The sequence below is a fragment of the Aythya marila genome (genome assembly GCF_965140915.1).
Source record: "Aythya marila genome assembly, chromosome: 5".
In the NCBI taxonomy this organism is placed as follows: Eukaryota; Metazoa; Chordata; class Aves; order Anseriformes; family Anatidae; genus Aythya; species Aythya marila.
Genome location: NC_139046.1, coordinates 19528287 through 19540663, shown reverse-complemented (window position 1 = coordinate 19540663; position 12377 = coordinate 19528287). Strand labels below are relative to the sequence as shown.

Here is a 12377-nt window from a genome sequence, read left to right as displayed (position 1 = left end):
AACACCATGGAGATGCCTCCAGGTCTCCCTGTGATCTTTCAGATGCTGTTCCAGTGGTCTGACTCCTCTGAAGGCTATATGGCATATATGTCAAACATGTGCCAGTGTCTTTTGCACCTTAGGAAACAGCAAGTGGTACAAGAAGAAACCTTGAGGGCAACCAAACTCTGGCCTGCTTCTTTCCTGAAACACACATTTCCAGCATCACTTGTAGGAAGACAAACAAGAAAGATAAAGTTGTTTCCAAGTTATTAAAGTACTTTATTTTCCTTTATAAAGTTTTAGTCCAACTGAAAGGAAAAAAAAAAAAAAAAAAGAAGAAGAAGAAAAAAAAAGCTTATTTTTATTATAAGGACTCAGATGGGTGGTGGGGTTAGAAGGATCAAAGCAGATCCATCTCCTTCAAATGTAGAAAAATAGAAATTAAATCAGTGTTCCTTCTCCCTCTCCATGATCAATAAGACTTTATTTCCATCGGTTCTTGTTCAGGCAAATTGTGCAGTTTAGAGATGACCTCCTCCATTCCTTCCCCCACCACACTTTCATTTGCATCACAGGCTGGGGGTCAGGCTGTAGAGCTGGGTTCCTCTTGGATGAAACAAAACTGAAAGTGGCTTCTAAAGCACTTCATCTTCCAGTGGGTGTTCAAATGCTGTGACCAGAACAAACTTAATACGAAGAAAACTGTCCTGAAATGTGTATGCTATAGGTAGCAGGTCCTTGGCACTGGCCCTTCCAGAGCTGCTCCTGTTGCACCACAACTGTCTTAACCACCTGTCTTAAGACGTGATAAAACTTCTATTCCCTCATACTTTAGAGGTATCTTGGCTAATTATCTTATATTTAGACAATGGATTTTTAGATGTTGTGAGCCAGGTGAATCCAATCTTGAGCTTATTCACCAATCCTAACTTCTTAGTGGTAGGAAACACATTTGTGACAGCAGGCCAAGGGTGGAGAATGTACGTTTAGTACTTCAACTTGCCTCACAGTCTAAGAAATAATAAAGACACGAGAAAATCATTCCTAAGACAAGTGACACCAATAAATTCAAGGTCTGAGGAGTCCTTGAAGAGGTTCTCAGGTGAGCAGAAGTATGAGGACCTTCCCCAGCTCCCTCTGTCAGAGCCTGCATACCACCCATCTCTGCAGCCCTACTTCCGTGCCCAGCAGGATTTTAGGATCAAGGCTGGGGTCACCACTTGGCATGTGCTTTCCTGCCCAGGGCCAACTACAACTTTCACCACACTTAAGAGAATTTTGAAATTATTACTTGGTTTTGGTGTTTTGTGTGGTGTTTTTTCACATGGATCAAAAGCAGGCAGGGACAAATAGTCCAATTAGTGGGAACCAACAGAAGCTTGGCCTACAGAAAGCCCTTCCAGCAGACCTTGGGCTCTGGGCTTTTGTCACACAGGGGGTTAAGATTATTTCCATCACTAATGATGCTGCCCTTCTTCCCAGAGCAAGAAGTGCTCTTTGGAGACCAACCACCCTTCAAGGAGCCATTGGCTTAACAAGTCCTTCTGGGGTTTACAAAGAAAGTTTCCTAATCACCCTGAAAGCTTCTCGGAGGGCTTGTAGTCAACTTCACTCATTCTTCTTAACAAGGCATGAGAGACTAATTAGCAGGGACTAACAAGAAAGAAACTTTATTCCTTGTTAATGACAAAGAGCAACTCTACATCTACTTTGTTTGTCAGAGTTAGTGCGGGCTCCAAAACGAAGAGCTGGAGGTCAGTGTGTTGGTGTGTGACACACTAAGGGCAATTGTCTGGGCCTGGCTGCCTGCAGATGGATGCTCCTCCAAGCTCTCCTGATTAAAGCCCCTGCCCCTCATCCCTGAAGTTAACTCCCCACCTCCAGGCTGAGGTCTTCTTTCCTTGGTGGGATCATGCAGTGACCAAGCAGCACCGTCACCTCCTCATTGAGGAGATATTGTGTTGTGCATGGTGGGAGCACTGGTTATGGTGAAAGCTTCTGCCACGCTGGTCTTGGGTCTGCTTGGGATCACTTCTCTATTTTCCTACCACATTTGTTCCTATTCAGTACTCTTTCCTCTCCTATTGGTCTAGTGGGTTAGCTTAACTATAATTACTAAAGCTTGTTAGTCAACCTAATGTATCTTATGATTTATTTTAGAGGAAAAATTACACAACTGTACAACACCAAGCTAAAGCAGTTAGCAATCATACAATAAAAATAAGCTCAAAGTGCCAGGATAGGGAGCAGGCACCTTCACCATTGTGCACAGTTGTCTGACCCTTGAGCAGGTTGCAGGCACTGCAGAAGTTTCTGAGAAAAAAATTGCAAACACAGCTACAGTAAAAATAAGTCCTTGTTGCAGCAAAACGTTGTTATAAAGCCCAGTGTCTGCTGCTATTACCAGTGACGCTGCATTATCTGGGCCACAGGGCTTCCGCAAAGCAGTGGTGGCAGGAAGGAGGAAACAGGGCTTTGGAGGAAGTTTCTGGGAAGACAGTGCCTAACTCAACAGCACAGGCCAAGTTCCTCCTGTAGCCCATGTCAGGAGGTAGGCAGTAAATGCCTCAGTGGCTGGATCATCTATGGGCATGCTTTTTTTTTTACCAGCTAAAGATTAGAAAGGCAACCTGGGAAGAACTTTATGAGATAGGACAAAGCTGTACTCCTGTGTCACACAGTCAGTGGGAAATGAATCTTGGTCTGCTGGCTAGAGGACCATGTTTCATAGTCAACCAGCTGTAACGCACTAGGTGTGTTCACCAGAAATGTGCCTGTTCTTTGGCATTAAAAGATCTCTTGTCATCATTTTCATGCTGAAAGCAACAGCTGTTATTTCTTCTTGCTGCTCAAGGCAACAGTGGTAATGCATTCTCAGACCACAAAGACTCAGAAGGCCTTCGGTTCCTGAAATTCTTATCAGACAAAGTAACTAATGCATCCCTGACTGAGTAAGGTCAATAAATGGCCCAATCCAAGAGCAGCTCATGAACAGGCATTTAGGAACAAAGTAGAGATTTACCAATACTTCTGTCCCCTTGCTCATCAGTAGTATATTGGAGAGCACTGAATCTTCCATTACCACTGCTGCAGAAATGGAGAGGTATAGGAAGTTCTAAGAAGATCTCTCAATTCCTCTGACTCACCAAGAAAAACTATCTGTCAGAGGAATGCTTCCTCTCCATCACCCTCCCCAGAGCATCCTTCACCTCCTTGTTCCTCAGGCTGTAGATGAGGGGGTTCAGCATGGGGGTGACTACAGTGTAGAACACAGAGGCCACCTTGTCCAGGTCCTGGGAATGCCTGGAGCTGGGCCGTGAGTACATGGATGCAGCAGATCCATAGAAGAGGGTCACAGCAGCCAGGTGGGACGCACATGTGGAGAAGGCTTTGCGTTTGCTGGCAGCTGAGGGCATCCTGAGGACAGTGGCCAGGATGTAGGTGTAGGAGATGAAGATGGTCAGACTGGTGACGAACAGGTTGAATCCCACCACGACGAACATCACGACTTCGTTGATGGTGGGATCTGTGCAAGAGATGGCATAAAGCGGGGGCCCCTCACAGTAGAAGTGATTGATGACATTGGAGCCGCAGAAGGACAGCCGAAGTGCCACCCCTGTGTGAATGGTGGCATTCAGAACCCCAGCAAGGTATGAGCCAGCAACCAGCCATGCACAAACCCTGCTGGACATGGAGATCACGTAGAGCAGAGGGCTGCAGATGGCCACGTAGCGGTCATAGGCCATCACTGCCAAGAGGTAGCACTCAGTGGTGGCAAAGACAGCGTAGAAATAAAATTGTGCAAGGCACTCAGAGTGAGAAATGACCTTCCTTGATGCCAGGAGGTCTGAGAGCAGTCTGGGAGTGATTGAGGAAGAATAGCAGACGTCAAGGAAAGACAAGCTGCTCAGGAAGAAATACATGGGAGTGTGGAGTTGGGAGTCCAGCCTGATCAACACAATCATCGCCAGATTGCCTAGCAAAGTGACCACGTAGATCACCGAGAAGACCATAAAGAGGACAGCCTGGACATCCCTGTGCTCTGAGAATCCCGAGAGCACAAATTCATCATTGGGGGTGTGATTTCCCCTGGCCAACATCATAACAGTCACTGTAGAAAAGCAGAGATGCAAAGAAACACAAAGTCAGCATACTCGTTCCTTCCACCCCCCTTAGATAAATGTTAGAGGTGTGTCTTTTTACCAGGGAACATAAGGTGTGGAGGCAGCAACCATAGAATTGTACGTGAATATATAGAACATATTCAATGTTTGTCTCAAAATACATTTTAAAGTAAACAAGGTGTATGTTGGAATGCATTTCTAATGGTTTTATTCTGGTCCTAATTTGGTTTGATAAAGTCATTTCACAAATAGGAAAGTTTATTCTATTTTCTGAAGATTTTGAGAAGTTTATAACTCAGGTCCAATGAGGCAGCCCCAGCATGACATTAGAGATATTTCTGACATTAGAAATCCAAGTCTGATTTGTTTATATTTCAATTTTATTTTATTTTATTTGGTCTCAGAAGAGGAAAAACGTTAGTGAGAGATAGAGATATTTTTAGAGGTTTTATTTTAGGAAAGCCAGAATATGTCACAATAAAATTCTCATTTCTTCCCTTCCTTCCTGTGAAGAAGGTGGGAGCAACTCTGAATTGTTCGAAACAGGGTATTTAGTGTAAATATCAACATACATGCACCTTTAAATAGACCATTTCTATCATTCTTGTGATGCCACTAAATTGAGAAAGGTAAAGGAAAGAATTTTTTAAAATCAATAACAGTGGAATTTTTTAAAATCACTACCCCAGCAACGCTACGGTGCCATTGCTAAGTTGGGGAAGTAAGCTTCTGATAATGCAGTTTAAAAAAATAATAACACCTCTTCCCAAAAGAGAAGTTAGAACTGGTTGCAGTTACACAAGACATCAAACTATACCCTTGGAAAGGATCCTTCAGCACGTGAAAATCTCAATGCACATGCCCTTATCTGACCTATACACGCATCTCTTAAATCTGGACTTAGTGAGACCAGGACTTCACAGCTAGTTATATTCCTTTCCAGGAATTCAAAACCAGTTACAGAAGCTTTCACACCACCCTAACGCAATCAGAGGTTTTCCCTACAACCCAGGCAGTGCTGCTACACAGTGAGTTTCGAGCACAGTAATGAGTAGAAGCTCGCCAGGCTGTGCAGCTCCAGCACCCTCCGCTCAGAAAAGCATCTTCTGGGTTCCTCAGTTTCACCTGAGAGATCCTGACCTCAGGCAAGTGTTTTGTGTGCTTCAGTCCACCCTTCCTAACAGCTCAGCTCTCGGCAGCGCTTTCAGGCTGATGCTGGGAGATGCTCTTAACTCACCTGTTTGCTCACACCTCAGGACCCTTTTCAGTTTACGGGCGACAGAGAGGCGAGACTAGTTGTCTTCTAAACCCAAACTTGGTGTGAGAAATAAGCCCCACTTTCTCCCTGTGTTCGTGCTAAAGGCAAGAATGATTTGTCAGCCATAAAGGGCATCAACCCTTGACCAAGAAAAGCTGCTGTTTATATGATTCTTCCATTAAAAAGTTTTGTCAAACGCCCCCCTTCCCTCCCAGCATGTTTTGTCATGCAAGAAATTTCTCTTGGGAGTTGATGACTTTGGAAACAGCTCCTTGCGGAGGAGACATGCACTGATAAGTAAACACAATTAGCTTCAGCACGTTAACTGCAAGCCTGAGAGGTTTTCCTTCTTCTTTTTATGTGTGATTTGTATCTCGAAATTGTGAAGAATTTAAAAGAATTGATGTAAAACAGAGATTCAAGGATTAGGCAATAGCTCAGCTTTTGGAGAAGTGTCACAAACACTAGCTGGGGCACGGCGGGGGGGGAGAAGGGGAGGAAAACCATTCAAGAACTCTTCTGCCACAGTTTGTTTTAATGTTATATAGGATATCCTGTTATTAAAAACCCAGAGAGCTGGACCCAGGCATAGAGTCACAGCTGGATTTATGGGGAGAAGTTTGCCTTTAACTGATTTTAAAAGAACAGAATGGTAATAGCATTTGCCACTAGGTCTTCTAGGAAGTATTTCATATCATCCATGGAAAATTTATTCGGGAAGTTAATATCTGATCTTTGTGACCTTTGTGTTAAAGCAAAAGCGTGGTGCTGATACTGACTATCTTCATCCATTTTGCTTTTCTGTTCTTTCCAGAAACTCCTTTGCATGTTGAGCAACATGTACAGCTGAATTATAAATCATTGACTAAAAGCTGGTTTCTCTTTCTCCCTTTGAGGGCATTTTTGAAGGACTCTGGAACATCAGCGTGGGGATCTGATGCTTTCCCTTGTGCTTAAGTATACCCTTCAGAATAGCCTGATTGTGATTGCTCTGGACAAAATCTGCATTTGCCATGGCTACATGTCAGCCCATCGTCCTCAGCTGCCAAGCAGCAAGTGGAAAAAACATATATTCCAGAAAAATTCATCTCGCCATGATGGGCATGTTAAAAATAGATCAGATGAATCAAGGTCCCCAGATGCTTAGTCGTCTCTGAAAGGGGAACCAGTGGTGACTAACCCAGATATGAAAGCCTACAATTAGAATTGATGACTACTGGACTGAGATGACTCAAACCCTGTCTCTGAAACCTGGAAACAGAAATAATTATTAAGCTGCAGCTGGGATGGAAAATAATCTCTGCCTGGACTACCCTTGGACAAGCCAAACAAAATAATAGATCAGGTACATTTTTCTAAAGCAAAACCCAAGGCAACTACTTAGAAAAATTTAAACCAAAGTGATGAAAAGCATTGTCCCTCCCCATGAAATATTTTTTATTTAGCTTGTCTCCTGCTTTCAGCCACCTCTTTTAGCCGCCAAAATTCAAATATTATTGTGATTTAGCATAAAACCTCCTCAGCAAAAAGTATTGGATGTGCAGATTCTAGCAATGCTTATAAATTCATTTCCTATGAAAGTGTCACAAACAATGGAAGTGTTTTTAGGGCTGTTTTTCTTCATTCTATCAGATATCATAATTATGGGCAATTCTGTCTTCACGGGACCTCATCATGGGGTTCAGTCACAATTCACACAGTGTTCAGCACAAGGCAGAAGGTATTCTGAAGAGATATGCAGGAATGTGCAGTGCCCTCATTGCATCAGGTGTCCAATTTACTTGTTCTGCTGCCTCAGCTCCGTCAGGTGACAGCTGTTTGAGTGTGGCTGGAGGGAGACTGGTGGTGATTTGCACAGGAGAGGAGCTTCCTCACAGCTCTTCTGAGGGCAATCCTCACCTTCACATTCCTCAAGCTGTAGATGAAAGGGTTGAGCATGGGAATCACCACAGTGTAGAAGACCGAGGCTGTTTTCCTTTCCTCTTCTGCGTGACTGGAGAGGGGGTGGAGGTACAGGAAAGCTGCAGAGCTATAGAAGAGGGCAACAGCCATCAGATGGGAGGTGCAGGTGGAGCAGGCCTTGTGCCTGCCCTCCCCAGAGCGGGTACTCCAGACAGTGAGCAGGATGAAGGCATAGGAGGTGAGGATGGCCAGGCCTGTGGTGGTGATGATGAAGGCGGCACACAAGACCATCACCACCTCGTTGAGCTGGGTTTCAGAACATGAGAGCGGCAGGAGTGGTGGGATTTCACAGTAGAAGTGATTGACAACATTTGGGCCGCAGAAGGACAGTCGGAGAAGACCGGCGGTGTGCACCAAGGCGTTCAAGCCACCAGCAGTGTAGGAGCCCACCACCAGCCGGATACGGACCCTGTGGGACATGACAACCACGTAGTGCAGAGGCTGACGGATGGCCACGTAGCGGTCGTATGCCATGATGGCCAGGAAGATGGCATCCGTGGTGATGAAGACCATGCAGAAGAAAAACTGTGTAATGCAGCCATTGAAAGAAATGACATTCCTACCAGTGAGGAGGCCCGACAGGAGCTTTGGAGTCACGGATGAAGAATAGCAGATGTCCAGAAAGGAGAGGTGGCTGAGGAAGAAGTACATAGAGGTGTGAAGCTGCGGGTCAGTCCTGATGAGGACAATCATTCCCAGGTTCCCCACCAGAGTGGTGATGTAGATGAGTAAGAAAATTATGAAGAGCAGCTCTTGCAGGTGGGTGAAGCCCAAGAGGACAAACTCTGTCACACCCGAGTGGTTTCCCCCAGTCATGCTCCCGGTTCTGGTACAGAGGATATGGAGAGGAACACAGAGGAGAGGTGAAATCGTTTCTCCAGCTTGCAGGATTACACAGTGCCTGAGGCTAAAGCAGGATTTGGTGTTTTCTGGGTGAATAGACATGCTTATTTGGAGAAAAAAATAACAGCTACCCTCAATGATTGATGATCAAAAAGCAGTAGCCAGCAGGTCACTGCTGGAAAAAAATAAAAAAGGAAAAAAATAAAAAATAAATCTTAAAGCTGGAGCCTGTGCCCTGGCCAGCACACTGAAAAGAATTGATCTTGGAAAAGATCTTGCCAATGACCTCTTCTCAAGAGCAATCCAGATTCTTTCCAATGGGTATGGAAATATGATTTAATTTCCCCTAGGGGGAAGTTTCTTTTTTATGGAGAAATAAATGCACTTTAATTTGCCACTTCAATTAAATAGATTACAGACCATGTTAGAGTGATTTTCTGACTCTCTAGTGATGTGTTTGGATCAATTATAGTGAGACTAGCATACCTGTTTGCAATTCTACATATTTATAGTTTCAAGAGAAAATCTTTCGCTTCTAATTGGAATTATAAACCAACAACATGAATGTGAACATCTCTGATAAGGTGTGTCTCTCAAAAGGTCAGTGACTAGGGCTAAATCATTGGCTCCCCTTGGTTGCAGCTCTAGATTCATAAATGCATTAGGTAGCCAGCAGGAAAAGATGCTGTATTGCATATACACACATATATATACATTAAAAAACAAACAAGCAAACAACAACAAAAAAAAACATAGTTTTTCACACAGGGTGGAGAATCCATCCTTTCCATTGTTTGCTTGTTCTTACATATAATCTTTTTCCAACCTAAATTATTCTATATTTCTATGATTCCTGTGCCCCTTGGGTCTACTATTATAAGGAATTTTTATCCAACATTTGAATTCAGAATTAGGATTAGAGTTGTGACGTCCTGGGGTATGGGATTTTTCCTTCCATTTTTTCCTTTTTTCCCCCCACCTTAACTTCACAACATTGCTTGCTGACAGGATTTCTGCTTCTGCAGGGCAGTGGGCACACTGGTTAAGAAAACCCTGTTTTCCAGGATTCCAGGTTTTTTTGGATCTTTTTCTCAAGTGGTCTCACTCGCACTTGTCTCAGCTTTCTGTTCCCAACCCAGTGAACACAAACACAGCTCTTTGTGGTTACTCGTGCCCATAGCTGCCCTTTGGAGCTCAGGGTTGGGTTTCTCTTCTCTGCTTGAGGAATCGGGGCTTGCTGTGAGCTGCTTGCTGTGATCTTCTAAATACCGTCTGTGCTCTGCTCTTTCTGGGCTTGCTCAGACTGCACTCATCCAATGGTACTGTGTAGAGGTGCTACTGAACATGTATTGTCCTCTTTCTCCCCTTCTTTCTTCATCTCTTTGTTGCATTTTTTAAAATCACATTAATTTGCCTTGATATGCTGGGGCTTCTGCAGTTTTCTTCTATTGTCATGAAACCATGCCCGGACAAGATCTCACCAGCTGGGTGATGACAGAATATCCTGCGGGGAACGTACAGAGCTTTCGAATGGCTGCCAGAGACGCTCAGCCTCGTGTCATCCAGCACAAACCTGGATTCACAAATTCACACAAAAAAATCACCTTTTCTGGTCCACAGCATCTTGAGTCATTCTCAGGAATGTCCTCACTGCTCCTTGGGCTGAAGGTGCCATACAAGATCCATCAGTCTGTCTGACACCAGAACAGAGTCCCCATCACAGCCCTGGCATGCCTGGGAGATTTAAGCTTTATCCCACACCCACAGGACAAATTACCAAACTTTCTTTGCAACACCTGAAAAACAGTGAGCTTTCCCCAAAGAGCCTGGGTTAAACACAGAGATTTCTCACTGGGGTTTATGTTTTAGGGATGGGACCCGCAAAGCACATCAGAAATGATGCACATGGGGCCCAAGCAACTCGACTTACACACACAGCTTTGTTGTGAGGAACAAAGCACAAAGCAATGTGGTTTTGCTGAAGATTTAAATTTGAGAGATTTTGTTTTTCTCCCACATTCCTGGAAAATAACATTTGATAACTCTAAATAATAGATTACTTTAAGGAAATCATTATTTTATCTTGCAGTGGTCAGATTAATTTTCTTTTGTATTAGATATCTGCCTACGGCAGATGTGGATATATTAAAGAAATATATATATTATGTATATATATATATATATCTTTCTGCTGGCCACACACCTTGGCATTCAGAGTCACTTTGTGTGACTTCTTCTGTTCTTATTCATGGTAAAATTAAAAATAAAATTATTTATTTAAAAAGGAGACAACTGCTTTTCACATTATCCACTACAGATGATCTTTACATATTCTATTCTATTCTATTCTATTCTATTCTATTCTATTCTATTCTATTCTATTCTATTCTATTCTATTCCATTCCATTCCATTCCATTCCATTCCATTCCATTCTATTTGTATTTGTATTTAATCTACACATATTTGAATAAAATCCTCCTGAGAGAGAAATGGGTGTAGCTACTTCTTCCCTTTTCACACACTTTAAATAATCCTCCATCAGCCCCCCAACTTGCCCTCCATTTTCTAACACAACTTCCTTCTGCAGGAAGATTTCCGTTCTCCCATCTCCCTTCTTGAAGCAGCCCTTGGCTCCTTGATGCTGAGGCTGCAGGTTTGTAGTAGAAAGTCCCTCGACCCGGGGCACTGCAGGATGTCTTTGCCGCAAGGACACATTGATGGCCCCCACAACCCTTGCGTCCTTCTCTGCCAAGCTGCTCTGCCAACTGTCCTAGTCCAATGGAAATTCCCTACCATGGCCAGGACCTGGCATTTTCTGTCATTGAGTTTTGGGTGATTCCAATCTACCCATTTGGGATGCCACCCTGGACAGCAAGGAATAAAACCAATGGGAAGGACAGAGGAGCTGGAAAGGAAGGTGCCATCTTAACATGCTGTCTGTTATCGCCCGCTTTTGTTTCAATTCCATTCATTTTCAAACATTTTGCATGTGTTCTGAAACCACAGGACAAAGCAAAGTGCTTAGGATTGACTTATCTGTGAGCTTCTCTGCCTTCAGAAGTTTGCCTCCAGCAGCAGGAGTTGCATCAGCTGGGCACTTCCAAGTGCCTTGAAACTGCAAGAAGGATGGAAACCTCTTAAATTACTGGGAGGAATACCCACTCCAAGGAGGCTGAAGAGGTGATGCCACCCCCATTTAGAGGCATTTGGGTAATTGCACATATCCTTGGGAAGAGAATAAAACATGGAGCTTCGCTATCTTTTGTTTGCTTTTGGTGTTCTGCCCATGAGCAGCACAGAAGCTCCACTGCTGGAGCTCAGAGCCTGAGACAGAAGCAGCTGCATATCTCTGAAAAGGTTTGAAAAGAAGTGGGTGAAGGTATTTTGTCACAAAATAGGGATTCCTCTTTTGCTTTATGAGTCCTGCAGTTTTTCCACCTTTCAGGTGAAACCTTTCTTTTCTTAATAATAAAAACATTGAATAAAAGCACAGAAATAGCAAAAGTGGAACGTTAATTATGTTATTAGTTTCCAGCAGAGTAGGTTTTGTCCATATATCTCCATTGCAAACACTGGAAGTTCAGAAACACAGCCAAATGTTGGCAGGACTGAGATTGGTTTGGTTTGAGAGGAGGGCAGGCAAGAGCAGAAGAGAACACTTCAGTTTTACTTTCAGTTTTGTTTGATATATAATATCTGCTGGGGCAACTTTAAAACAATTCATCCAAATGTAATGGAGATGTGTTGATTTCTGACTCAGGAAGGAGAGCAGCCGACCCCAGCGCATGAGGAACTGATGCGGTAGTTCCATCCTGGTTTAAGGAGACACTTGATATGACATCTTTTTTTCAAGTGGTGTGAGGCTCCTATGCTGCAGGGTCAGCTCCAGCACTTGGTGCTTGCAGTCTGAACCCCATCAGCCTCCTTTCTTTGCTTGTTTTACAACTCCCTTTGAAAAGCCATTTTGCATCCTGTACTCCATAATTAAAGCCTCCCCAGGATGGATGCATGCAGACTGAAAAGCAGGGTATTTCTGACCACTGTAAAAATGGGGTTCTGAATGGCTTCCCAGCAAGCAGCCAGAGCAAAAGCCATCCCGTGTAAGACAGCACAAGGCAGAGATCTGGCACCCACTTACCAGGAATGGGCCAAGCAGGGATGTAATTACTAAAGCACAAGAGAGCCTCCATCAGCCTCCATCAGAAAG

At 43.8% G+C, this 12377-nt stretch overlaps 1 protein-coding gene across 1 annotated transcript; it reads right to left on the bottom strand.

Annotated features, from left to right (window-relative positions):
* Window positions 1-3137: 3137 nt before the first annotated feature.
* Window positions 3138-8142, bottom strand: LOC309879267 (uncharacterized protein; the record flags this gene model as incomplete). The annotated part of the gene is made up of 2 exons (XM_082762804.1): window positions 3138-4093; window positions 7221-8142. The coding sequence occupies 2 exons, from the start codon at window positions 8140-8142 to the stop codon at window positions 3138-3140; spliced, it is 1878 nt and encodes a 625-aa protein (XP_082618930.1).
* Window positions 8143-12377: the final 4235 nt, after the last annotated feature.